General features: G+C 40.5%; 1 protein-coding gene across 5 annotated transcripts in view; it reads left to right on the top strand.

Moving 5' to 3' along the window:
- The window catches only part of LPCAT1 (lysophosphatidylcholine acyltransferase 1), a 124,972-nt gene extending 104,697 nt beyond the window's left edge, over positions 1–20,275 (top strand). For 4 of the 5 annotated variants that reach the window (XM_089776454.1, XM_089776452.1, XM_075921518.2 and 1 more), the window contains one exon: positions 15,037–17,425. In XM_089776454.1, coding sequence (XP_089632580.1) covers positions 15,037–15,221 — 185 coding nt within the window. In that variant the 3' untranslated portion in view covers positions 15,222–17,425. Of the gene's footprint in view, positions 1–15,036 lie in introns of all 5 variants that reach the window. The other variant, XM_089776453.1, reaches the window with a different exon arrangement.
- Positions 20,276–27,993: the final 7,718 nt, after the last annotated feature.

Below are 27,993 nucleotides of genomic sequence, written 5' to 3'. Positions count from 1 at the left end.
TCAGGAACAGGAAAAAAAGGTTACTTTATTAATACATTTGTTGTCAACTATTTTGTTCAGCTCTAGTCAAACTAAGGTAACCTAGAAGAAAGGGTGCAGCAGAGAGGCAGTGTAATCCCATGGGCAAAGGGAGCCAGGAGATTTGTGTGACCTGTGGCAAGTCATTGTCCATTTCCTCTCCCACCTTTTGGCTGTCTTGTGTATTTAGGTTGCAAGGCCTTTGGAGTAGTGATCTTCTTTCACTATGTGTTTGTACATTGTTCAGCATAATTACACCTTAATCTCTGTTCAGACCTTCAGGTACTATTGATGTGAAGAAAAATAATTAATAACAAATAATAATCAGGCAGCCCTACCTACAAGTGACTGCATCAGATAGGCTGTGTCTACACAGGCATGAATTTCCGGAAATGCTTAAAACAGAATATTTTTCATTATAAGTATTTCCGGAAAAAGAGCGTCTACATTGGCAGGCTGTTTTTCTGGAAAAGCCCTTTTTCCGGAAAAGCATCTGTGGCCAATGTAGACGCGCTTTTCCGGAAAAGGGCCCCGATCGTCATTTTCGCGATCGGGGCTTTTTTCCGGAAAAGACTACTGGGCTGTCTACACTGGCCCTTTTCCGGAACAGTGTTCCGGAATAAGGACTTGTGCCCGAGCGGGAGCAGCGTAGCTTTTCCGGAATAGCGGCTGATTTTGTACAGTAGAGCGTCGTTGCTTTTCCGGAAATTCAAGGGCCAGTGTAGACAGCTCGCAGCTTATTCCGGAAAAGTGGCTGATTTTCCGGAATAAGTGCCCCAATGTAGACACAACCATAAGGTTTGGATGCAGTAAACCTAAGGGCAGCAGCATCCCCAAATAGAAGTGATTGCGACTTGCATGTATGTTTGTGGTTCCCATGCATAAAAATAATTTCTTACTGTAATAATTTTTCAAATTTTTATTTTAAAGAAATTGTACTTAAAAATATATCTAATTTGTACAGAAATGTGAATGCTGTAAAAGACTTCATTACTAATCATCCGTCATTAACCTTTAAATAGGCGTAATCAGAGAAAATCCTAAAACAAGTGGCAACTCAACTCGACCGTTATGACATAACTCATCTGCTGTCTCTCTGGTCTCATCTGCTGTCTCTCTCAAGCCTTCAGAGCCTTAGTGGAGCCCAGACATTGCCCCTCACTTGTATCTGCAAGCATATTCTCAGAGCATGTACACTGTCTCTGGCATCCCCTCCTGAGAGACAAACCCATTGTTCAGCTACGTAGATTCTTGGCACCAACTGTCACTTAAACTCCCTCTCTCCTAGAAGTCAACCCAAAAGACTCAGAGGGGTAGCTGTGTCAGTCTGTAACTTTAAAAACAAGTAGTTCTGTAGCACCTTAGAGAATAACCACTATATAGTATCATGCCCTTTTGTGGGCAAAACCAGAAAGAAGCTTTATTTTCACTTAGACATATACCCAGCACACAGGAGTTGCCTAGGTTTACTACTGGCTTTGGACATTACCAATACATCACCCCTGTGAACAGTGCTCAGTGTTTACAAAGGTCCTGGCAGTACAGGCAGTCCCCGAGTTACGCGGATCCGACTTACGTCTGATCCGCAGTTACGAACGGGGCCCTCCCTCTCCCTGGTCTCCAGCAGACCAGGGAGAGGAAGCAAAGCGGCGGAACACGCGGGCAGCGGACAGCCCAGATGCGTCTGGGCTGTCCGCTGCCCGCGTGTTCCGCCGCTTTGCTCCCCGTCCCCCTGGTCTGATCAGTTTCAGCAGCGGCTGAATCTGGACGCCAGTTCCGACTTACGTACAGATTCAACTTAAGAACAAACCTACAGTCCCTATCTTGTACGTAACCCGGGGACTGCCTGTAGTTGCAGCTGATCTGTGTCATCAAAGCATACCAGTTTTTTCTTCAAATTGTCCTTATGGAAGCTCCATTTCAGATGTGTGAGCATACCTAAGCACTGCTGACTAGAGATTTTGGTACCAGTGCCCATATGGTCCATGCTTGGTGCTTCTGTCGGCTAATCAAGATATACTTCTATGCACTTATTTAAGCAATTATATAGTAGATTCTGCTAGCATTAAAAAGCTAAAAAACATTGAGTGTAACATTTCTTATTTGAATTTTTTTTTATTTGCAATTGGTATCTAGTCCTATTTGGCTGGAAATTCAAATTCAATTAATGGTGCACAAAAATAGCATATTGATTTAAACAAAATTGAACAGAGCTACCTTAAATGTTCTGGATTATCCAGACATTTATGAAAACATGCTTTGCGTTTAAAACTAACTTTTATTAAATAAAGGAAGTACTAACTATAATTAGTAAATTGAATTAATCCTATCTGGTCACCATGTGCTTCCAAGATAGTAGAACCAATAGATCTCATCCTCTCACTCTGTGGGTTGTTTGTTTGATTCTTTGTTTGTTTTAAATCTATGGAGTGGAGGATAAAAACAAACAAAACTAGTTGAATAAACTGAAATGAAGAAAATGTGTTCTCTTTGCAGAAGAGACTGTTGCTGCCAAAAAAGCGTTAAAAACTTCAGCAAACTATGGTACTAGGTGCTAACAGTTACTTGTACCAGTTCAATGAACTTCCTATATAAGTTGGCAGAAAATTTTCTTAATGTAATAGCTATTTAATATTTTTGGTTTTACATCATTTGAAGATTAATAGATTAGCCTTTATAGGTTGTCAATTTCAAATATAGTTTTAAAGAAATTTATTTGTCTAAAGTATAAACCTGTATTTAATTTTAAAATTTTAAAATTTAATTTTAAAAAAAAATTTCCTCTCTGCCTGGACACTGCAAGACTATAGTCTCCATATCAATATATTAGAGGAATGTTCAATGCTAAAGGTGCAAACTCTTCCTACAGTTAATCTGGAATGCATGCCGTAGTCATATCAGTCACCAGGAAAAAGTTGATTTTATCAGCAAGCAAGAAGGGACAAGATACTCCTGCCTATGCATAGAGGCTGGAATGGGTGTATGTATCATGTCTCCCTGTCTGATGTTCCCCTACCTGGAGCACAAAACAGGCTTACTGACAGTCTGAGCAGATATTTTCTCCAAAGACCATGAGTGCGAGCTACTTGGCTTCATAAGCCACATTCTATTAAAGCAGCGAATCTGCCTATCGTAGAACCACTTCATATAAAAAAACCAAAAAGTTCCAGAAGAATTGCTCCAGGGATGGTTGGAGCTAGCACAGTGGTGGTGGGGGGAGACACATTCCTTGTTCAATGATCATTACCATGGTTATATACATTTTTCCTATACTGCCAAGAATCCCGAGAAAAACCAGGCAGGACAAAGCAATATTATTTCTGGTTACTTCCAGTGGCACCAACAATCAGTCCTGACAGTATTCAAATTACTTGTGATCCCGACAGACCAGTCACCTACCACACGTCAATTGTGATTCAGATCTCATACCAAAGACAAGGCTTGTAGCCAATCATATAGTAAACTATATGAAGGTTTATTAAACAGGAAAAGGAAATGAGAGAGATTTACAAGTTTAAAGCAAGCAACCATGGACACATGAATGAGGTGATAAGGGCTCCTGTAATTAGCAAGCTCTGTTTTTCCTTTATGGCTAACCCAGGCTAAGCTGCTGGGGATATCTTTCTTATATCTAGAAACACTTTGCCTCCTTCCCACTCTGAGTCCAAGCAAAATAGAGATCCTTGTTCCTTCTTTTTATTCACTTCCTGCCAAGTGCTCTGAGCTGTGAACTCAGGTGATTGGGTCAAAGGCAGGAGAGCAGAACAATAAGTCTTTAGTTGTTTTGTTGATTTCTCAATCCAGATATGTAAAATTTCCTGCAGTAAAATCAACTTATAGCCTGTCCGGTAATTAGTCAACCTCCTCTTTCAGGGTGGGAGATAACAATTTCTATAGTAAAGCAGCTCTTTAATTTGCAGTGCCCCTGGCTTGAAGTGGTTTCCATTATATGTGGGGTTTACAGTTCGGTTGGATGGCTCACAACACTGTTGTTTTATGCCCCTCCCCAGCCTGCATACGTACGGAACTAATCCAATATTAGAAGCATCAGTAGACAGTATAAAAGATTTGCTGAAATCAGGGCTGACTAAAACTTGCCCTTTAGACAAAGCCTCTTTTTTTTTTTTTTTTAAACAGGCTTCAGTCCAGATTACGTTGTCTGGTTCCCTCTTTATTGTAAGGTCAGTTACAGGAACCACATTGTCGCTAAATCCCTTTACAAATGTTAGGTAGTAGCTTCCTGATTTGTTTGACAGTTCGAAATAGCTTCTACTTTTAAAGGATTAGCACAAACCCATGGACCTCTTCCACTCCACCTTCCATGTCCTTTAGACCTAATATAATTAATTAGAATTCCCTGCTAGACCACTGCCTCTGAAGCAGTAAGGGAAAGCATACGCTGGGGCATTTGGAGCTGTGATAATGGGGTTACTTTGAGTCTTGGGCAGTTAGGTTTTATGTGGCTGGGAGCACCATACTAATGACAGATTAATTGCTATTCATTTTAATGTGTGAAGGGTTAAACTCTGGGCTCCCTTAGTAGAGGAGGAATTATGAAAGATGGGGTTAGGTTTATTTTCAATACTGTCTCCTTGCTTAACCAGAGTGACAAAGGGATTTCTCTCCCCCTGGGATTTGGCCCTTGATTCTACATATTGATCAGGAATTTCTGCATCCTATAAAATGATTATTTTTAGTCGCAGATGACTGCTTTTACCTCATCTACAATTACCCATAACAGTTATTCCTGGGCCTTTAGATCAGACTATTTTCCATAGTCACCTTTAATCACCACCCCTCTTATCCATTTTTTCATAAAATTACACATTTTTGTGCATATTAAAATGAGCAACATTGTCAAATAGTATGAGACTTCAGTACATCAGTAGATAGGTTTCAGGGAACATCGTTAATCTTTTCAATAGTTTTGTTACTTTTCTTGTTTGCTTTAGCATCACCCTTCTCCATATAATTAAAAACTTGTCTTACTTTTCCAGTTAATCTGGTTAAGAGGATAGGCATCTGTTTTCAAAAGAGGAGGGGTATTCTTCTATGCAGCCATTCTCCCTGATCCGCAATTCTGACATCAGTCTGTCATCAGGTGCTCATGCTCTTCTTTGGCTTTCCAGTTCTGCAGTTGGCCCACTTTCACTTAGCTCCTGATCTGGGGTTTCCTTCTAAAGAATTTTCCCTTACGTGATCTCTGGTTCATGTCTTAGGTCTATTCTTTTGCCTTTTAAAATCATCACTATTAAGTTAACATTTAAACAGCATGGGATTATGCTCGATATACTTAATTGATCTGTAGTAGGTGAATCCTGCCACAGCTATGTCTGTGTAATGTTCCCAATAGTGACACAAGAGCATGAATACCAGTCTTAAGGCAAAAAAACAACAAATGGTCTGGTAGCACTTTATAGACTAAGAAAACATGTAGATGGTATCATGCGGGCTGTGCCAATGAAAGCTCTTCTTTCACCCAGGTGAGTATTTCAGTTTTAGGAATGCTCTATAAAGATCCTGCAGGTGATTGTCTCTGTCTGTGGGGTCGGAGCAAATCTGGTTGTATCGACTGAAAAATGTGTCTTGGATGGAAGCTGGAAGCATGAAGGTAAGTGTAGTGGTTGGTGGGTTTCCAATATAGGGTGGTGGAAATTTGTCCATTATTTAACTGTACTGTAGTGTCCAGGAAGTGGATTTCCCTTGTGGACTGGTCCAGGCTGAGGTTGATAGTAGGGTGGAAGTTGTTGAAATCCTTTCGGAATTCTTCAAGAGTCTCTTTTCCGTGGGTCCATATGATGAAGATATCATCGATGTAGTGTAAGTAAAGTAGGAGTGTTAGGGGGCGAGAGCTGAGGAAACGTTGTTCAAGGTCCGCCATAAAGATGTTGGCATATTGTGGTGCCATGTGAGTGTCCATGGCTGTGCTGCTGATTTGCAGATAGAAATTGTTTCTGAATTGAAAGTAGTTGTGGGTGAGGACAAAGTCGCAGAGCTCTGTAAACAGGTGTGCAGTGTTGATGTCGGGAATGGTGTTCCTGATGGCCTGTAATCCATCTGTGTGTGGAACGTTGGTGTAGAGGTAATTTGAAGAAGTGGGTTGTGCCCACGAAAGCTCATACCATCTACATGTTTTGTTAGTCTATAAAGTGCTACCAGACCATTTGTTGTTTTTTTGCCTGTAACAGACTAACTCGGCTACCCCCTGAAGTTCCTGAATCTTAAGGCAGGTTGTTCTATTATTTTTACATGCATCACAAACTGCTTAATTACCCTGGGGTCCTTATTAAGCTGACCAAAGCTCCAGTTTGCTGGGATGTGTATATAACTATCTCATTATGTTCCCTACTAATTAATGTTACTAGATCTTAAGAATTTTATGAGTGAAGAATAAGTTTTTGATGAACACTGTATGAGAGAAATCTCTTCTTTCCATCCAGATGAACACTGCAGTCATAGAAGACATTACTGATAGAAAAGGAATAGAAAATGAGATGGGCAAAATTCTGTTTATAATAGAACATTTTTAAATTTGCCAGGGCTTTTCAGCAGGGATTTTCTGAAATTTTTATAGCCACCTTTCTATTTGTGTTGTCAATGCTGTTTTCTTGCATATAATGATTTATGCTCATATGATTTTTTTTTTTAATTCAGTTATATGGCTGGGGGTTTTTTCCCATCCACTTGACTATTTAGTAAAGACCATAGTATGCCAGAAGGAATGGAAGAAATGCAGCAAATCAGAAAATACTTTCTTTGTCTAGCTTGTTTTAAAAGGGGCTGGATTGGAATCTTTTTCTCAGCAGTGTCCATAGGGGGCGGTGACTGCACCCTGGATATCTTTCTGTGCCACCCCCTCCATCTGAGGGTATATACCAGCGTTTCCCAAAAAATACCGGGCCTCAGCATGCCTGGTGGCTGCTGGCCCCGCACCTCTGAACCCGGAAGTGCCGGCGAGTTACAGAGCCGGGGGCCCTGCTCCACCGATATGTGGAGCTGTGTCTCCGCCCCGGCTCTGCCTGGAGCGGGCCCCGGCCCCGGCCCCGCCCCCCCCCCCACGTCCTCCCACCCTGCCCTCAGAGCGTTCCCGCCATGTGCGGCTCCTCCTCACTGCCTGCTGCTGCCTATGTGCAGCGTTGCATGTGGGCGGGGAGGACACCCGGGCGTGACGTGACGTCACGGCCCGGGATTTTAAAAGTCTTCGGAGGCACGTGGCGGGGCCACGCTGGCTCCGGCGGCCTCTGACCCCGCAATGTTGAAGGCATAAGGTAGGGAACGTGCCTGGGAGGAGGCAAGGAGGTGGCAGCGGCGGCAGCAGGCTTGTGCGGAGTGGGAGGAGTGGAAGGAGAAGGGGCTTGGGAGGGGAAGGCACCAAGTGACAGGGTGCAGGAGAGAGGGTATGTCTACACTACCACCCTAGTTCGAACTAGGGTGGTTAATGTAGTCAATCAAAGTTGCAAATGAAGCCTCGGATTTAAATATCCCGGGCTTCATTTGCATCTTGCCGGGCGCCGCCATTTTTAAATCCCCGATAGTTCGGACTCCATGCCCGTGGAACGAGATGTAACGGTAGTTCGAATTAGAAAGCCTAATTCGAACTACCTACTCTGTGCCTCGTGTAGCCGCGGGCACGGAGTCCAAACTACCGGGGATTTAAAAATGGTGGCGCCCGGCAAGATGCAAATGAAGCCCGGGATATTTAAATCCCAGGCTTCATTTGCAACTTCGATTGACTACATTAACCACCCTAGTTCGAACTAGGGTGGTAGTGTAGACATACCCAGAGAGACAAATGCCAGGGGGCCAAGTGCAGACAATGAGGGAACGAGTAGGAGGGGAGGTGTCAGTGGGAGGGGGGACAGGGTGATGCTGGGAGAGGAGAGGAAAGGGGAAGGGCATTGGGGGCTGGAGGGGGAGGTGCTGGGAGAAGACTTGAAAGAAGGGATGGACATGAGAGAGGTGGGGATGGAGTAAGTCATGTGTGAGGGCACAGAGGGGCAGGAGGGGATAGGGCAGAGAGTGCTGAGGGGGTGGGTATTGGGAAAGAGAGGACAAAGGGGGCAGGGGCAGTAAGGGAAGGGGGAGGCATCAGGAGGGTGTAGGGCTAAGGGAAGGTGCAGGTACCAGGGGATTCTCGGGTGAGGAGGAGGGGAGAGCTGGTCACCAGAAGCAGCACTGGATGGGGGAATCTGGGCAGGCTGGGGAGATTGGGGGGCCGGTGGAAGCAGGGCTGCCAGGAGGTGCGAGGTTGGGGGCAGGGAGCTGTCCAGGGAAGATGTGGGGGGGGGGGGGGGGAGAAGAAGCGGCCGCCAGAAGGAGGGCTGGATGTGGGCAGTGGGGCTGGCCAAAGGAGATTGGGAGGAGAAGCGGGGGAGAACTGGCTGCCCGGGAGGGAGTTGGGGGAAGTGGGGCTGGCCAGAGGCACAGCGGGAGGAGCAGGGGGGAGGAATTAATCGGACTGCGGGGAGTGGGACTGACCCGGCCATATGTAGATCTTGAGATGCTGCCCCTGTTTCCCCCTCCCCCCGCAAAGCACAAAGCATGAGTTAGTCCGGCCCGGGGATTCTGTTGTCCCCCCACATACACATCCCTCGAGTAGTTGTGAACTGTCTGGCTGGCAGACACACTCATGCAGCCTGAGCACATTTACCAGCCAGGCAGTTCAAAACTACAAACTGATACATCTAGTAATAATACAACTTACCAAATGAGAAAATACCAGACATGTTATATGTCTGGTATTTTCTCAGTTTGTTTTTTATGTGTTTATATTTTTGGGCTGCAAAAAGCAGTATTGGGGGGGGAGGGAGAGAAAGGTTTCCAACTAAAGTAAAAAGTTTGGAAAACCCTGGTCTAACCAGTTTTCTGTATGTCTTACAGTCCATTTATCCAATCCATATTCCTTAACTTGCTGGCAAGAATATTGTGGGTGACCATATCAGAAGCTTTGCTAAAGCTGGCATTGGGGGTTTTGGGAGGATCAGAAACAACTTATTTGAATATTCATCATTTGATTAATGAATATGCAAATATGCAAATGAACATTACCAGTCCTCTGAAAGTTTGTCAATGGATTTACTGGTCCCTGTGTCAAAAAGTTTGGGAACCCCTGGTATATACAGACGAGCAGGTCTGAGTGTCTCTCAGTTCTCTTTTACTTCCAGTGGAAGTGAGACAGAAATTCAGCAATGTGACCCGGATATATTGTAATCACCTTTTATCAAATCCATTTTATAAATATTTTTACATGTTAGCATTTACCACAATCTATATAGTTTATGGATATTTCATGCCCTATTAACAATTCTCCACTTTTAACATTGTTTTCTTTCTTCTGACTACTACTCTGCATCAAAGCACCTTTCTTCTAAAGGCTGAGCCTAAACCCCCATCTTATGCTTATTGTGTGAAGGGCGTAGTCCATTAACAGGTGAACACAATGTTTTTTGTTTGGATGTGAGCTGCGTCCTGGACTGTTGCCCCATATGTTGATCTTTCTCCATCAGAATGCACCACTCCAGAGCTGGCAAAAGCTCTGCTTTTGGAGCAGTGCTTGAGAGGAGTGTCAGATTTGCAAAGACATTCCTCTGCTCCCAGAAAAGCTGTCTTATCGCAGAGAACCCACTCTCTCAGAACCTCTATAAGCTGGTTCTCTACCCTAATAGCTCCCCATGATAGTGCCAAGAAAGGTTCTGAAACTCATTCAGTCAGTCATCCTCAGTTTGACCCTGGTTAGGACAGGAGCAGGCAAAATACGGCCTGTGGCCTGTCAAATGTTCGGATCCAGCCCACCATGATGCTCAATATTTTTAACAATCAAGGTGAATAACCTTTTGGAAAAAATACCTACCAAAGGAAGTGGTGAACTCTCCAGCTCTTCATTTCTTCAGATCATGACTGGATGCCTCTCTTGAACTTATGCTTTAGTTAAACACATGTTCCTGAGTTTAATGGAGGGATAAGTTGGTGAAATTTAAACACTTAAGACACACAAAAGCGCCAACTTGATGGTCCCTCCTAGCCTTAAACTCTGTGAGTCTAAAATAATTGAACAATTCAAAGTAGAAAAAATCACATCTAGGCTTCACAACATTGTGCAAACCTATTAGAAGCTCCTACTCCCAAGATTTTGGACTGCAACTTTCAGCTCATGCTATTGAGCCTTATCATTATTTCTGTCAGGGTCCACTTAGTTGCAGTTTCAACATGCCAGTTCCAGGACATATTTATACAATGCTCAACCTTTGTAATATTTTAGAATTTGTAAAAGGACTGCTTCATGCCTATTCCATAGTTTATGAATTCCCTCTTTCTGGGAACCTCCTTCCAACTACTTTCTCCACTAACTTCCGAGGGACTACCACCTCTGCCAGGAAAATTAGTGAGATTCTAAACTGTCGTGGAAATCTACTTTCTTCCATGGGGAAAAGGTGGTAGTGATATTTTATCCTAAATGTTTAATCATGCTGGTGTCAGATTTCAAAAGACCATGGACCTCCGCATTTTCTTTCCCAAACAATACTTAAACTGATGAGATGATGCCCGAACTTTACATGACTCTCAAGATCCTTACTTCAGATGTTTCCAGAACCCTTCTTTATTAGTCAACTAGAAAAATATAGTCAGAAAACCACTGTATTTGAGGCATTGGGACAGCTTGAGAAATGTCAGGCCCCCTCATCTTAGAGATTAGTCAAGTGCATTACTCAGAGCAGGGACAGGCAAACTTTTTGGCCTGAGGGCCACATCTTAGGATGGAAATTGTATGGAGGGGTGGTGAGAGCTCCAGCTGGGGTTACAAGCTCTGGGATCAGGTTTGGGGTGCAGGAGGGTGCACTATACTGGGAACAAAGGGTTGGAGGATGTGAGGGGGATCGGTGCTGAGACAGAAGGTTGGGGTCAGAGCTGGCACTTGGGGTGTGGGTAGTGTGCAGAGCCCCTTGGCTGCTCCTGTGTCTGGGAGCCACATGGAATGGGGCAAAGCAAACCCCTAACCCCATTCCTGGTGGGAGCACACAAAGAGCAAGCTCTTGACTCTGCTTCCCAGCATGAACTTGAGGCCAGATTAAAAAGTCTGATGGGCCAGATGTGACCTGCATCCGTACTTTGCCCACCCCTGAGTTAGTGCATTAAAATTTGTTACCATGTGTTGTATTATACTACCTATATAATAAGGTTCCAGAATTGTCACTTTGTCTCTGAAGCCAGTTATCAGTCAGTTTGAGGCGATAGAAATAGGTACGGGGTGGGTGAGCACTTTTTGTTCAGAATATCGCTAGGTTCAATCATGACTGAGTTTTATAGTGTGTTACTGATTTTTAAGTTCTCTGACATTTTGACTTCATACCCATGCAGTGTACAGCTACAGTAAGGCTATCCCAAGAGTCCTAAACTATTGTGCTATCAGAGGTAACTGAGCCAGTCACCATCTATTTGCATGCAGCAATTTCATTGGTTGTATGGGAGAAACTGCACAGATGGTGGATTACTAGGCCCAGCTGCCACCTGCACAAAGAAACACAAATATCCCAGAATAATGCCCCCAGACATAAATCAACACAGTTACGCACATCAACACAGTCTAGCGACACAACTAGAATACACAATAACCACAAAATTCATGATTTGCACCACAGCACCTACTCTTCATTCACCATCCATAGCTGCTCCAGTACACAAAACACAAATCAACCCAATTACCCACACAGCAACAGAGCCAGTATATATAATAACCCCAAATATCACTGAAGCTTAGAATGGGTGAGTCACTGTGAAGTCATGGAAACAGCTACAAAGCATGGTTGAGTGCTCCTTTTGTTTGGAATATCACTAAGTTCATTTATCACTGGGATTCACAATCTGTTAACCTTCAGTTTTTAAATTCTCAGCCATGTTGCTTTTTTTTACTCATATGAGTACAAATTGTAGCTGTGTGACAGCACAGTTTTTCAGTCACTAGTATTCTTGTAAGTATCACATTTGTTGAGTGCAGTAAGTGGTTCCAGTTCTGAATAATCGGTGTATTAAAACTGTATATTTTAAATATTTGATTGTATTGTGTTAGAATTTGTAAACCCTTGTTTTAAATGCATTATTTTGGACAGAATGTTCATCCTTTTTAAGAAGTAAAACGTTGCAAAAGATTTGTCAGACAAAACATGTTTTTTCTATTGATTTAGCAGTGTGAGGATGAATTCCTCTTTGCTACCAGTGACATCAGTGCAAAGAAAGATTGCTCCTTGAGTTTACATTTCAGTTTGTTTTTGCTCAAATATGCCAAAATGTACAGCTACTCACATTTTTCCAGGTTTATTTATTCTTTTTGTGAAGAGATTTTTTTTTCCCCCACCAGAGACTTCGACATGTTTAAATTCACTTCTTAGCCTAGTTTGAATATAGCCATTGTTTGGGGATTGTAGAGGCAGGAGTGCAAAATTAAGAAGCAAATACACATTTAAAAAAGATACAAGAAGTTTTTCAACTTATGCGATAGAGCCAGATTTTGAGGTGTTTAACATCATCATTTTCCATTGAAGTCACAGAATTAAGGCCTGAGAGGACATGTCCTTGTAAAGTGTAGGATTAAAGATGGAACAAAATATAAAGGGTTATATAGTATCCAGATTGCATTGGAAGATGGAGGGCAGACTTGGTAAAATCACTTACCCTTTTAAACACCAATTTAAAGACTATGCAGTGCTCACCTAAGCCCAATGACTTTTCCCTACACAAAGGAAATACATCACCCCAAATGGGGTAATAAAGAGAAGATATTGCCACCCTCCGAGCTCCATGCCAATCCAGATGCACCAAGGGGAGCAGTTTGCACCTTTTTGAGCATGAGGCCATGTCTGCACTCTGAGATTAGGTCAAATTTATTAAGATCCATTTTTTTAGCACCCAGTTGTGCAAGAGTTCAATGTAGTGCATCTCCAGTAGGATGGCTCCTGTCAACTTTGACAGCAATGCACTGTGGGTAGCTAAACTGAAGTTCCTGCTGCCCCTTTGCATTCTGAGTTAGGTTCACAGTGCCTGATGGGATAGAAAGTGTAGTGGGTGGTTATGACGACATGTTGTCCGTGTCCCATTGCGCACTCATCCTCCTTCCCCCCTTCCTGAAAGCAAAGGCAAACAACCTTTAGTGCCCTTTTCCCTTGGTTATCCATAGCAGAGGAAATATGGACTTCATTCAGCTATAAAGTGTTCAGTTGCAAAGTGCTGTGTTAATCATTGCAAACACCTCATGCCTTATGCTGCAGTATGTTCAGAGCCTAGTCAGGATCTGCCAGAGCGAGGAAGAATGAGGTCATGAACACAGACATGTTTGAAACACTTGCATGGAGTAGCCAGCAGATGCTGGCAACAGTCAATCCAGTGGACCGCCTATTCTGATGCTGAGAGACAAGCACAGACTGGTGGGATTGCATAGTTATGCAGCTATTGGATGACCAGCAATGGCTGCAAAACTTCTGCATACATAAGGTCTCTTTCAAGGAACTTTTCAAATCATCCGCTTGTCTCCTCTGTCTTCTGTATGTGTGCGTGAGTGTCCCAGTGTATCTATTCTCTTCCATGCCATTTACGATCTTGGCATGGATATCTGTATTTCTTCTGCAGCTTTGTAGTTTCTTCCTGCAGAGATTCCCATCCCCACACAGCAATCAAATCCATGAAGTTTGTTTTTGACCCGGAGCATTTATGGTCAGCTATCTTGCTGAGGTGTGCTGCCGCCTCTGCTCATCACACTGGCTAAAGAGGAAATAAAATTCAGACTTTCCTGGGCCTTTTCCTGTGCATCTGGAGAGCAGCAGAGTTGAAAGCTGTGGCTAGAGCGATCACATTGGGGCACTGTGAGACACCTTCCGAAGGCCAAAAACATCGACTTTCACAGCACGGTCTGCACTACCAGAAATTCGACCATGTATGCTTGAATTTACCATTAATCCTCATGACAAGCATGAGGATTGAAATCAACTTTAGCAGCCGTTACAGTTGGTGGAACAGGCGTGGTGGTGTGGACTCGTTTTGAGAAAATTTTCCTAATATGGCTAAATTTGACCTGAACTCATAGTGTAGACCAGGCCCAGGTTTACACTACAGCAGTACATTGGCACTGCTGCACCAATGCAGCTGTAGCATGTCTAGGGAAGATGCACTATGCCTGGGGGAGAGCACTCTCCCATTAGCATGATTTTACTTGGTGAGAAGCAGAAAATGCATCTCCCACTGACATAGCACCAGTGTGGAAAGCACAAAACTTCCATTGCTCAAGAGAGGAGCTTTTTTACACCCCTGAGCAACATAAATGTTATCAGCTTTAGGCTGTAGGGTAGAACTGTCCTAAAGAATAGCCCTCACACTAGGGAAACCAAGCACAAGCCCTCACCATGCTTTTCTGGAATGGTGCAGTGATCTGACACATTTAAGCCAAATTAATATAGCATGTTTGTATATAAAATACTCTGAAGTATAATCTTAATGTAGGAAGTACTACAATTTGCACTTTGCTGCCTCTGACATCAGTATCCTTTATGGTGTGAAAATTGCTTGTTACGACTTGAGGTCTCCAAAGTATTTTACAGTTAAAGCTATGTCTGAGTAAATATAAGCAAAACACTTGGTGGCAAGATGCCAGTGCCAGACTCATTAACACAAAACAGAAGCTTTTTCTGGCACTATAAAAGAAATCCTTTCTCGTAAAGAGAACTTTTTTATTCTTTTCCATCATCACAACAATAGACAAAATTAAAAATCTTTCTTTTCGTAATGAGGAACACTATCAAAGTATAGTGTTTTAGTTGAATTAGTAAATGAATGTACTATCTGTTAATATACCTGCTTTCCTAGAGGAGCAGTTCTGGAAGGCTGGATGTGAAAAGGGGAAGAGGACAAATGTGACAGTGGTCCTCTAGTAGAAGAGAATTATCAGTGAAATGTGAATGGTTCTAAATATCCAAAAGTTAAATGGTCTTTGTTTTCGTGGTATTGCTTCCTTGTAACAAAAATGTCTGTTTTTAGATGACTTCTACAGATATGCAGAAATGTATCCAGATTTTGCAGAAGAGTATCTGTACAATGATCAGATGGACATTGAAAATTGTTTGAAGACTTCTTCTCTGCCAGCCCCTAATGGATTCTGTACTGACTTCAGTCCAGAAAATGCTGATGATAAAAAGAGTCCCCTGGAGAAGAAACTGAATTAATACTGCAGACATCCTACTCCTCTCCTGGTGAGAGGAGTATTTTCTTTCCTGGAATCTTCATAGTCACTCCAACTCTACAGCAACCATAACTTTTGTGTGAAAGATTTACTACCTTATTACTGTTCTTTAATTCCTACATGCTGTATTTATCGATATCTTCAAGGTTAATTGTCAAGAGATGGGTTTATTTTATTTTTTCAAAATGTTCTTTGAAAGCCAGGAATGTGATGTGCTTCATTATAAATGTGCATACTTAAAGGGAAGCTACACATTTATTTATATTTGGTTTTTTTCATGTACATAATATTGCCCAAAGTGTAAATGTATGAAGAATTGTAGCTACTGGTGGTGAATGCACTTTGGTGATTAGTTTCTCCCCCCACCCTTTTTAGGAAGGTGTTTTAGGGTCAGATCTGCTGTCCTTATTTACATAAGCAGTTTCAATGATTTAAGTAGGATTATTCACATGAGAAAGGCAAATTTAAATTTTGGCCCCCTGTGTTGGTTTTAGAAATCAGTGCAAGAAACAGTAATGCAAAACAATTTTTTTTTTTGCCAACGATTACTTGCTTTATTTTTGTTGTTAAATGATGAAGTTGTCGCTGTCTTTTGAGTCCATTACATAGTAGAATCAAAAGTGAAAGGCTTTAGGTCCCAGACATTTATTCTCATACACATCTCTACAAAACACAGTGAAATATGGAATACTTTCAAAACAAACATATGTCTCTGTGTACAAATATGTGGCAAACAAATTATGCTTTCCATGCTTTTCTGTAAATTTTTTCATACATTTCCATTTAGTAAATGAGGAATTTATTATAAACTAATTCCAAATATTAACCAGGAATCACACAGGTGCAGCTTCTTTGGTAAAAGTCTTATAACAGATACGCATGCACATGAGTGCATATGTAATTAAGTATATGTTGTACACCGGAATAAAGATTTTTATCAGCATGTTTTTGAAAAGGTTGCATTAGTTAGGAATGGCAGACACAAGTGAGTTATATAAAGACATCCCAAAGGAATGTCATGATGTATATTCTAAAGGATGCAGATGTTTAAAAAATTAGGAATGTTTTACAGAAATTTTAAAAAATGTTATTGACACTATTTCTTATTTCTTTCCTTTTGTAAATCCAGGTACTTTAGTTACAAGGAATAAAACTGAGCAGGACTCATAAGGAGAGAGACATCAAAACTAATATAATAAACTTCCTAAAATGATACCGTATTTCTGAATGTCAAAAACTGAAATTCCAGAATGTGCCTTAAGGGCTTGAAGTAATGGTGGGTTCCAATGAGACCAAAGGAATCTCTCTCCTTCTTAATGGTAAAAATTCTTAATCCTACATGGTTAGTAAACCCATTACTATCTCTGCAGAGCTGCACTATATTAGACTTCAAAACTCAGGCATGTTTCTGATTAGAAAAACGGACGCTGATTTTGTATTTTAATCCTGTCCATTCCCGGCCAACAAACCATGCTAATTTCGGGTAATAGGTGGAGAGGGGAAAGAGAAGGCAGAAACCCTTCTCTGGCAAGTTGTTTTTTAAAAATGGTAGTTGCTTGAAACTTGTTGAGGTTTAGGACGTTTCCTAGAGAGAAATCTAGACAGAGACAGGGAAGGTGATTTCATGTAAAGTAAGTAAATCAGTAAGTTATTGCACATATGTATGCAAATTATTCTATGAGTAGCACATTTGTGTAGTTGGTTTGCTACATTCTATACACCATACAGTAGGACCTGAGAGTTATGAACAGCAGAAGTACAAACTGATCGAGCAACCACGCACCTCATTTGGAAGCAAAAGTATGCAATCAGGCAGCAGCAGAGATTTAAAAAAAATGCAGTACAGCACTATGTTAAAGGTAAACTACTAAAAGGGGGACATTTTTAAAAAGAGATGACAAGGTAAGGCAATTGTGCTTAAGATGGGTAAAAGCAGCATTTTTCTCTTGTATAGTAAAGTTTCAAAGCTATAAATGTTTAAAAGAAACATGGTATTTTGTTCAGAGTTATGAACATTTTAGAGCTACAAACATTCTCCATTCCTGAGATGTTTGTAACTCTGAGATTCTCTTGTATATGTGAAGGTGCTCTCTCCATGTGCTCTGTTGTATAATAGTGAGTAAAATTAATGTAATGTCTAACCCTCATTGTGCTTACTTACCCTCCCTCCCCGCCCCTGAACTTGCTCTAACATTAGAAATTTCTGAGCAGCTTCAAACAAGCCACATTTTAAAAAAGAAATTAACTTGACAGAATTTTTTCCCTCCTCTCCCCAAATAGGGAATTCTAAAAAAAATACTCAGAAACCACAGTGTATGGTTTTGGGCCAGTGTGAGCTGCCTGTTGTCAATGTCCCCTCCCCTCAGGCTCATAGCTGTTGAAAAACCATGTGGCCCCTGCAGCCAGTGCAGGGGTGGGACAGGCAGGGAGTCAAGCAGGTAAGTCTCCCAGCCAGAGCTTGCTTCTGGCACCACAACCCTCTACTCAACCCTACCCAATATCACCCAAACCCTCTTCCCCCTGCCCGCTCCCATACTCCCTCCCATAACCTTGCACCCCAGTCCTCTGCCCCAGGTCACAACCCAAACCCCTGCACCCCCTCCTACACCCTAGTCTCCTTCCCCAGATCTCAATCCCCTCTTGATCAGTCACAACCCAAAACCCCTGCACCCTAATCCCATAACCCAGGTCACAATTGCTTTCTTCACCCAAACTCCCTCCCAGACCCCACATCCTCTCCTGCACCCCAATCTCGTACTGCAAGCTCCCTTCTGCACACAACCTCTAGCTCAGACCCAACACCACCTCCACTAATATGGAAGAGTGTGGTCCTTGACCACTTTCCAAATTCGTGGAGTGGCCCCCTATGAAAAAGTATTGCCCACCCCAGATCCAGTGTCAACTGTGATTCTTCACTGCTAAAGTAATCTTTGAGCTTTCCCTTTTATTCCCCTAAGTAAGGGATAGAGACAAAAAGGAACACATACATTTTAGTCCCTTTGAAAATAACAAGAGTAACACTGCTTTGCAAAATCCAATTTAGGTGTCTAGGCTCCTCATACTAACAGCGGAGAGCCCTAACTACTGAGTTATGAATATTCTTATGTGGGTCCCCTTCAGTCTCTACTGGTGAAGTTACTCCCTACAGGATAAATACTTAGGGCACATCTACACTGCAGTGCAAAAGTTGAATTAAAATATGTAACTTCAGCTATGTCAATTTCATAGCTTAAGTCGAAATAACTTAATTCGGCTTTTGGCGCTGTCTACACAGCAGGAAGTCAAAGGAAGAACACTCTTCCTTCAATTTCCCTTATTCTTCATGAAATGAGTGTTACAGGAGTTGGAGTAAGAAGGCCTCCAGCTTGATACTCATTTGAATCATAGAATCATAGAATACTAGGACTGGAAGGGACCTCAAGAGGTCATAGGGTCCAGTCCCCTGTCCTCATGGCAGGACCAAATACTAGACCATCCCTGATAGACATTTATCTAACCTACTCTTAAATATCTCCACAGATGGAGATTCTACAACCTCCCTGGGCAATTTATTCCAGTGTTTAACCATCCTGACAGTTAGGAACTTTTTCCTAATGTCCAACCTAAACCTCCCTTGCTGCATTTTAAGCCCATTGCTGCTTGTTCTATCCTCAGAGGCCAAGATGAACAAGTTTTCTCTCTCCTCCTTATGACACCCTTTTAGATACCTGAAAACAGCTATCATGTCCCCCCTCAATCTTCCCTTTTCTAAACTAGACAAACCCAATTCTTTCAGCCTTCCCTCACAGGTCATGTTCTCTAGACCTTTAATCATTCTTGTTGCTCTTCTCTGGACCCTCTCCAATTTCTCCACATCCTTCTTGAAATGCGGTGCCCAGAACTGAACACAATATTCCAATTGAGGCCTAACCAGCACAGAGACACACACTTCATTATTTCAAAGTAAAATCAGTTATTCCAAAATAACGCTGCTGTGTAGACGTACCCTTTAATGGGCCAGACTACTTGGTAGGGCAACCATTTAGTAGGCAGGAGAGCCAAGATCCAGTCTGCCAGCCCCAGTGACTCTGTTATTTATACACAGAGGAAGAACTTTTCCAGGAGAAATTGCAGGATTCCTGCATTAGACTCTCTCATAGCTCAGATGTTAAATCTCTCCTCTGATGGAAGAGCAAGCCTTTTTCAGATCCGTTCTCCCCCTCTAGCAAAGTGGGAAAGGAAACCTGGGCTTCCCAGATGAGTGCTCTAACCACTGAGATAAGTTGTGTGTGTACCTCCACAAGCCAGATTTTGAATGGGACCTGATTCACTAAGTAGCTTCTGAGTACACCTAGGAGATCAGGCCTTGCATACAAGTTAGGCACATGAACCTCTATCTTCCACATTTTGTGGCTTACTCTGGGGCTTAGGCAAGAGATGGGCGTCTGGATGCCTAGGCTATGTCTAAACAGCAGAGCTGAAGTTGAATAAAGCTACGCAACTTGAGCTATGTCAATTGCGTAGCCAAAGTCAATATAGCTTAACCTGGCTTTAGGCACTGTCTACACTGCAGGAAGTTGAAAGGAGAACACTCTTCCTTTGACTTCCCTTACTCCTTGGCTACGTCTAGACTGGCATGATTTTCCGCAAATGCTTTTAACGGAAAAGTTTTCAGTTAAAAGCATTTGTGGAAAAGAGCATCTAGATTGGCACGGACGCTTTTCCGCAAAAGCACTTTTTGCGTTAAAGCGTCCGTGCCAATCTAGACGCGCTTTTCCGCAAAAAAGCCCCGATCGCCATTTTCGCGATCGGGGCTTTTTTGCGCAAAACAAATCTGAGCTGTCTACACTGGCTCTTTTGCGCAAAAGGACTTTTGCCTGAACGGGAGCAGCATAGTATTTCCGCAAGAAGCACTGATTTCTTAAATGAGATCGTCAGTGTTCTTGCGGAAATTTAAGCGGCCAGTGTAGACAGCTGGCAAGTTTTTCCGCCAGTCTAGACACAGCCCTTGTGAAATGAGGGTTCCCATGTGTCAGTAAGAAGTTGTCCAGCTCAGCATTATTTCAAAATAAAGGCTTCTAGTGTAGACTCACCCTATGTTATTTTGAAAGAACATCAAGTTATTCTGAAATAACACTGCTGTGTAGATGTGTCTCTAGAGGGAGGCAGCAGTGCTTATGGCCAGAGACAGAAACTTAGGCAGGGAGGAAATTCTTACCCTGAAAATTTAGACCCTGAGAGAGTTTAGGCTTCTAGAATTTAGTGAGTGTTTTATGAATTGCAGTAGAGCCTAAAACTGAAATTTAGATTCCTAAACCCAGGCACTGAAATCAGGTTTAGATGCCAAAGCACCTTTGTGACTCTAGTCCTTTGTATCTGTTAGTAGATGAGCTCAGTGGCTAATCTCACATAATTGCTTATATATTAACTTCAAGGAACTGTGTGAACTATATATAGTTTGTTGTCCTAAAGTCAGTGATCTAAACAGATCCAGTTTATCTTTAAATAGCACCATATGTAATCACTGGAGACCAGATTCTAGCACCTTAATTATTTTGACTAATACTTCACTAATATTGTGATTATATAGAGAGATAACTATTACTCATTGTAAAGTTGATAGAATCTGGTCCTGCAAGATTAAAAGTGGAGTAATTTAGTAAGAGATGCTCTTAATTGTTGGTTTCACTGATTATATATCATCTCACTGGAAATAGTTTTGTGTCTACATTTCCTCTTTTGATGATTGGTTAAGTTTATTGGCTGCATGACTTTAAAGAGGTATGTCACTGCTCTTTTTTTAATGGAATCTTAACTTGGGATCTTTCTAAGGACCCTAAAGATTAGAGCTTTGTTTAAATGGTAACTTTTTTGGTCAGAACTTCTGGTTAAGTTTTTATCTGACAATTTCCTTTTTTTTTTTAAAGTAAACATGTTATCATTCTACATAGGAATGGCCCCAATTCTTTCCAGTTCCTTACCTGTCTTCTTTATCTTTGTCTTCTCGCTCTATTGTGTTCATCACTTTAGAAACTGAATAATTATGCACCTTGAGCAACTAAAATTATGTTTCAGAGAGGTTGCTGTGTTAGTCTGTTTCAGCAAAAACAAGAAGTCCCGTGGCACCTTAAAGACTAAAATTTTTTTATGCAGAAGTTTGTGGGCTGGAACCCACTTCATTAGATGCATGAAATGGAAACATCAGTTTGGCAGGGATATATACACATGCAAAGATGGGACTGTTACATTACTATCTTGGGGAATTCAGCCAAGTTATTTTATGTACTTAGTCTATATTGGCTTCAGCAAATGTTTGTTCTTCCAGTTTTAAAAAAATGTTGCAAGAAATTCCTGACATGCTTGTTTGAGATATCAGTTTGTAAATGAAATCAGAAATTGCCTCAACATTTTCAATGTATGTTATAATCAGAATTTTGTGTGTCTGTGCTTTACAGCCTTTTGTCACTGCCATGTTACTAATCCCATTCTGAAATTAGTGTATAATAGATATGCTTCTGAAGAAAAATGGTTTCATTTTAATGTTTGTTTGAAGTAGTTCTAGTAAATATTCCAAACAATAAATCTAAAGGTTGCCTTGATCAAGAAAGTCAAATGATCTCTGTGTTTGAGGCAGAATCTGTACTGGATCTTTGGTACTCCCATCATTAAAAGGATTTTCACAAATTGTACTGTTATATTAAGTGCAGCATTAGTTTTATGTAAATTATTGTGATTTTATTATACCAAATACTAAATATTTCCACAATTGAAACACTATTTTTGCCCCATACCATGGAAATAAAAATATTTTAAAATTTTGTCCCAGTAACTTACTGCTCACTTGATTTTCTTTTTCTTCTGATCTGTAGTGACTATAAGAACATACAGTACTTATTAGATTTATATCTAATGTGCTGAAAAGAACTTTTAAGGCCTCAAAAGCAATTTTGAACATAGCAATTACTTTGTAGCTCTCCTTATCTACTTACCTATGTTACCATTTTCAGTAGAGCAATTACAGTATGTAATGGTATTTTTAACAAAGGTTCATTTTTTGCAAACATTTAAATTATGGATGGAAAGTTTAACAAACAGTTGGATCTTGCGGCATGCTCTAAAATGAATCAGACTTTGACTCTCACTAATCTCTGGTAGCTCATTCCATTAAAAATAACTCCTCTCAGCTGATGACATGCTGTTTCTACTTCCATGTACTTTGCCTACATTTTGTTAGTTTCATCAGCTTAAAAAACTACAGCTGTCTTGGCAGGTTGTGGATAGAAAGGCAGCTACTGATGTAGTAGGACTGATCCATTCATGGCTTTAAAGATTACGATCCAGGCTTTGAATGTAATCAGAAATTATGCTAGAGTCAATGTAAGATGCAGAGTTCAGGGATGATTTGCTTTAGGGTCCAGATTTTTTTAAAGGTATTTATGTCCCATTTTACCATTTTGAGAATGACAGGTATAATATGTTTCAATAGTTAGCTTGGAGGTGATGAGCACATGAACCAAGATTTCTGAAAACTAGAATATAAAGTTGGGATACGATATCCATATTTAGACACAGATAAATGGCCTGATTTTCAAAATTGCAGTTCCTATTGGACTGAGTGCTTTTGTCTTTCAAACCACTTATTTTAGGTGCCTAACTATGGATTAAGGAGCTTAATTTAAGCTATTTATGAAAATCTTGATTGTGTATCATTATGGCCAGATCTGGCTTTTCCGTGTGGCTTTTTTCTTCCTTCTCTTGAAAGGAAAATCTCCTAAGAAGTTGAAAGTGAAGCATATCTATCCAGTACCACCCTATACTAAACAGATTTCAAAGCAGAGACCAGTGTTTCTCAAATTAGGATTCCTGATCCAAAAGGGAGTTGCAAGAGGATTGCAAGATTATTTTACAGAGGATCAAGGTAATGCCACCCTTACTTCCACATTGCCTTCAAAGCTGGGTGGCTGGATAGTGGCAGCTGCTCACTGAGGGTATGTCTACACTACCCTCCTAGTTCGAACTAGGAGGGTAATGTATGCATACCGCACTTGCTAATGAAGCCCGGGATTTGAATTTCCCGGGCTTCATTAGCATAAGCGGGGAGCCGCCATTTTTAAATCCCCGCTGCTTCGAACCCCGTGTAGCGCGGCTACACGGGGCTCGAACTAGGTAGTTCGGACTAGGGTGCCTATTCCGAACTACCGGTACTCCTCGTTTCACGAGGAGTAACGGTAGTTCGGAATAGGACCCTAGTCCGAACTACCTAGTTCGAGCCCCGTGTAGCCGCGCTACACGGGGTTCGAAGCAGCGGGGATTTAAAAATGGCGGCTCCCCGCTTATGCTAATGAAGCCCGGGAAATTCAAATCCCGGGCTTCATTAGCAAGTGCGGTATGCATACATTACCCCGCTAGTTCGAACTAGCGGGGTAGTGTAGACATACCCTGAGAGCCCAGCTCTGCAGGCAGTGGCCGAGAAGTAAAGGTGGCAATACCATACCATGCCATCTTTACTTCTGCACTGCTGCTGGCAGTGGTTCTGCTCTCCGAGCAGGGCTCTCCAGCTGCCCCACTCGGAAGGCAGAGCCACTGCCAAGGGTAGCAGGACTGCAATCATCTTCCCCCACAATTACCTTACCACCTCATCACAACTCCTTTTTGATCAGGACCCCTACAGTAAACAGCATGACATTTCAGATTTAAATAGCTGAAGTGAAATTTATGATTTTTAAAATCCCATTATCGTGAAATTGACCAAAAGGGAACTTGAACTTGATAGGGCACCTACACATGATCTACAAAATCTGAGCAGTGTGTGTTTTGTACTAGTTACTGATCTTGTTACATTATCACCCTAGGTAGTGAAAGCCCATTACTCCAAGAGCTGACAATGTAGTAAGTAGTTTTTTTTTTCTTGAAAATGCTGGAGAAAGGTGAAGCTGTAATAGTTTTCATGTTTTCTTGGTACTGAAAATGTAATTCATCTGACTTCTGGAGCATTTCTAAATCTGTGAATTTTTATGGGAAATCCCAAATACATGTTTTTTGTCACTAGCATGAAAATAATTTTGTATTTCAAAGATGAAGAAATAAATTATAAAGATCTTGTATGCTCTAAGTATGTACTTTTGTCATATGTTGTCTTTTATTGTAAACTAAGTATTTCATATATTTTGGAGGGGAGGTTAAAGCAAGTCGGTGTTGTGACTACTTTTCTAACCAGAAAATCAGTTTTTAAACAATAAAAAACAAACTTTTTTAAAAAATGTAGAATAAAATTCCTTAAAGAAGCTACACTTGAGCCAATTAGCGACTGTATCTAGGTAGACAAGCTAAGTTGCTGACACTGCTTGTCTGCATAGTAATTTGCCTAGTGACTTGTTTACATTATAATTTTACTGCTTTCTGTAATAACTTTTTAGGAGTACTGAGAGCATCATGTAAATCAGTAACTTTGTATTATGTACTATTTCGCTTCAGTGTTGCAACAGTCTTCTACTCAGTGGCATCATTTTCTGAACCATTTTGTAATTCCTAATGTCCCTCTGGGTGTTTGAGACTTCTTTGATCATTGACACGGGTTTATCTTTTTTTCTAAGAATAAAAGTTGCACATTTCAAACAAGTTGCAAATATTTCAGAAAAGATAGTCAATGTTTTAAAATCTCAAATTACTATTAAACTGGCATCAACATAGAGTTATGTATTATGACATAGTACATTGTCAGTTTATTAAACAAAAGATTTCAATCAGGAGAGAGACTTTTTTTGTTTTGTTTTGCTTTCAGTATAGATTATTGCCATAAACAGAATACATTCTAATAGGACTAATTTAAGTGCCAATAGGGCAGTTCCTCTGTTCTTATTGAGGAATTCTAGTTGTGTAGGAAGCCACTTAATAGGGTATTAGGAGCCCATTTTACCTCTAGTTGAAATCCATGGCATAAAACTCTCATAAACTTCAGTACTGCTAGATCAAACTCTCTGTTTAAATACAGACACACTCTTGGCCACAAGCTTTTGTTATTGACTCTCTTACATATAATGAATAAAACAATATATAATTATAATGACTAAAAGCAGCATAATGTTGTGTTTTCCTGCTTTAAATGTCCCTACTAGCAGGTTTCTATGGTATTTGTACATAAACCATTATCTTTGAACTGAAATGAATTGTATTTCATATTTTTTTTTTTTTTAGTAAGGAAAGGAAAATAATCAAATGTATTGTTTGGATAGTGGAAATACTCTGACTAATGTTAACCCTTTTCCAAATGAAGTGTAGTTTCAGTGCTAAAAAATGATTATATAGTTTTTATAAAAACGCATGGAAAACAGCATATTTGAAAAACTGGAGTTGTTTTTTGTATATTTTCTCAAGTTTTTAAACAGTCTTGGTCTAGTGATACCTCTTAATACCAGTGATGTTCAGTAAGTAATTTCATAAAGGAAATACCTCAACTTGAGCTAATATTTTCTCTTGTTAAAATTGTCCAGTGAATTGAAAATGTCGTCTTTGATATTGCCTATGAAGTGCTATAAACTGAACTGAGCTAAGCAGCAATGTAATAACATGAGTTTAAGCCAAGCTTTGAATGGTATGCTGATTTACTAAAAGATAATTGATTGCAGTATTTATGAATGATACTAGGGGCTCCTTCTGAATGTTAACGTGCATTATGGAATCACTGCTCATTTTGCTCAGTGGGACATTTTCCTTCTGACTGTTTTGCTGTAAATTGAATTTTCATTGTGAAGCCAAATTAAAAAAAAAAAACCCACACATACACACAACAAAGTGTTTGCTTTTTGCTTTACGTTTTTGTTTTAACAATGGTCGCATAAATAAGAAAGGATATAAATGTTAATTACTTGGTAAAGTTAAGTCCTTATTCAGCAATCAAAATACTTTACTGGTGTAAACCCTCAATGGAAACAGGGAGGGGAGCATGAAATTTAGTAGGGCTATGAAGCAATTAAAAATATTAATCAGTTTAGCACACAATTGTGCTGTTAAACAACAATAGACCACCACTTATTTAAATATGTTGGATGTTTTCTACCTTTTAAAATATATTGATTTAATTTAGAACACAGAATACAAAGCTTACAGTATTCACTTTATATTTCTTTTGATTACAAATAACTGCACTGTAAAAAAAGTATTTTTCAATTCATCTAATACAAATGCTACAGTGTGATCTTTTTTACCATGAAAACAACTTATAAATATAGAATTATGTTTAAAATTGTATATTGTTTTATTTTTGAAGGCAGGTTTTTTTAAGTTGCTCAGACAAACAAGTTTGGTTACAATTTGAAGGAGATAATGCTGCCTGCTTCTTGCGTAAAATGTTACCTGAAAATATGAAAACATGTTTGCGTGGCACTATTGTAGCAAGCAGCATTATCTCCCATAAATATAAACAAAATTGTTTGTCTTTGTGATATGCTGAACAAGAAGTAGGACTGAGTGGACTCAGGCTCTAAATATTACATTGTTTTGTTTGAGTGCAATTATGTAACAAAAATTGACATTTGGAACTAAACTGCCCCTCTCAAACTTTCACTATAATTCTATATGCAAATATTTGCAATCGAAAATATTAAATGGAGGCCGTACTGAAGCAAGTGCTGGTCTAAGTGAAGAAGTAGCGTTCTTTTATGGGTCCTATTGGACAAATTGGCTATGTTAAGGTGGCTGAAAGGCAGAAGGTAGTTATAACCCTTGGAGTAAGAATATTGATAGATGCTCATAGGTACAGATAACTTGTACAGCTGACATTTGGAGCCAGTCTCCCTAATCGGCACATGATTGTAAATGTACTCACAAATGCCCCCAAAGGCAAAGTGCCACTAAGACTGCTAAACTCTAGTGCAAAGGCCATAAAGATGTGCCTTTGAACTAAAGTTCCAGAGATTGACCTGAAAGAGGGTGGCACTGGAAGGCATAGATGACTGCTGATAGAAAAGGTGGAAAAGAAGCCCATTTTTTCCATTTGCCAGTGACACAGGAAAGAATGCTACCGGTTCCAATCCATATATATGCATACATAATGGTTGGCCATTTGTGGGCAGTGCTAGAGAAACATGTCTTCTGTAAGGATAAGCAAGACTTTGGTTACATGATAACAATGCCATACTGAATACCCACCGGCAATGCAGTTCCAGTAAGGCAGAGGATTTCACTGCAAGTGCTACAGTAAGTAAAAAGACACCTCAAAGATCCCGTGGCTCAAGGTGTCCATAAGGAAATCTACAACCCTTAGACCAGTGGTTCTTAACCTCTTTGGCACTGTTACCCCTTAAACTTAACCAATAAACCAAAATTACCCCTTTTTTAAATGGCAATAGACAAAAAAAAGATTAATTATTTTTATTGTATTTGTTTTCTCATAAAATTGAACACCTATTGTATTTTAAACTTATATTAGGTTTGTTATTCAGAAAATGAAAACACATCACAAATAGCATTTCTCTGATGATTTTCTCAGTGTGAAGGTTGATACTGCTTCTGCTTGACTAGTTTAGACTAGTAAGAAAAATCTGCAACATATACCAATTTTAGAATGAATGTATGGTCCATTATTTTCCCCAACAATTCTTGCTCTTCAGAAATCTTTCAAAGAACACTGAAAGATTCTCTTAGGGTGCTGTGTATTTGCACTCTAAACTCAAAATAAGATACACAATTTGCGTTATGCAAATTGTGTATCTTATTTTGAATCTATTTTGAAATTTGGCACGTCTCCACATTGCCAAATTTCGAATTAATACACTATT

This window comes from Pelodiscus sinensis, chromosome 2 (assembly GCF_052426305.1).
Source record: "Pelodiscus sinensis isolate ZL-2025 chromosome 2, ASM5242630v1, whole genome shotgun sequence".
Lineage (NCBI taxonomy): Eukaryota > Metazoa > Chordata > Testudines > Trionychidae > Pelodiscus > Pelodiscus sinensis.
The sequence above is the reverse complement of the archived record's forward strand: the minus strand, read 5'-3'. Positions and strand labels throughout refer to the sequence as shown.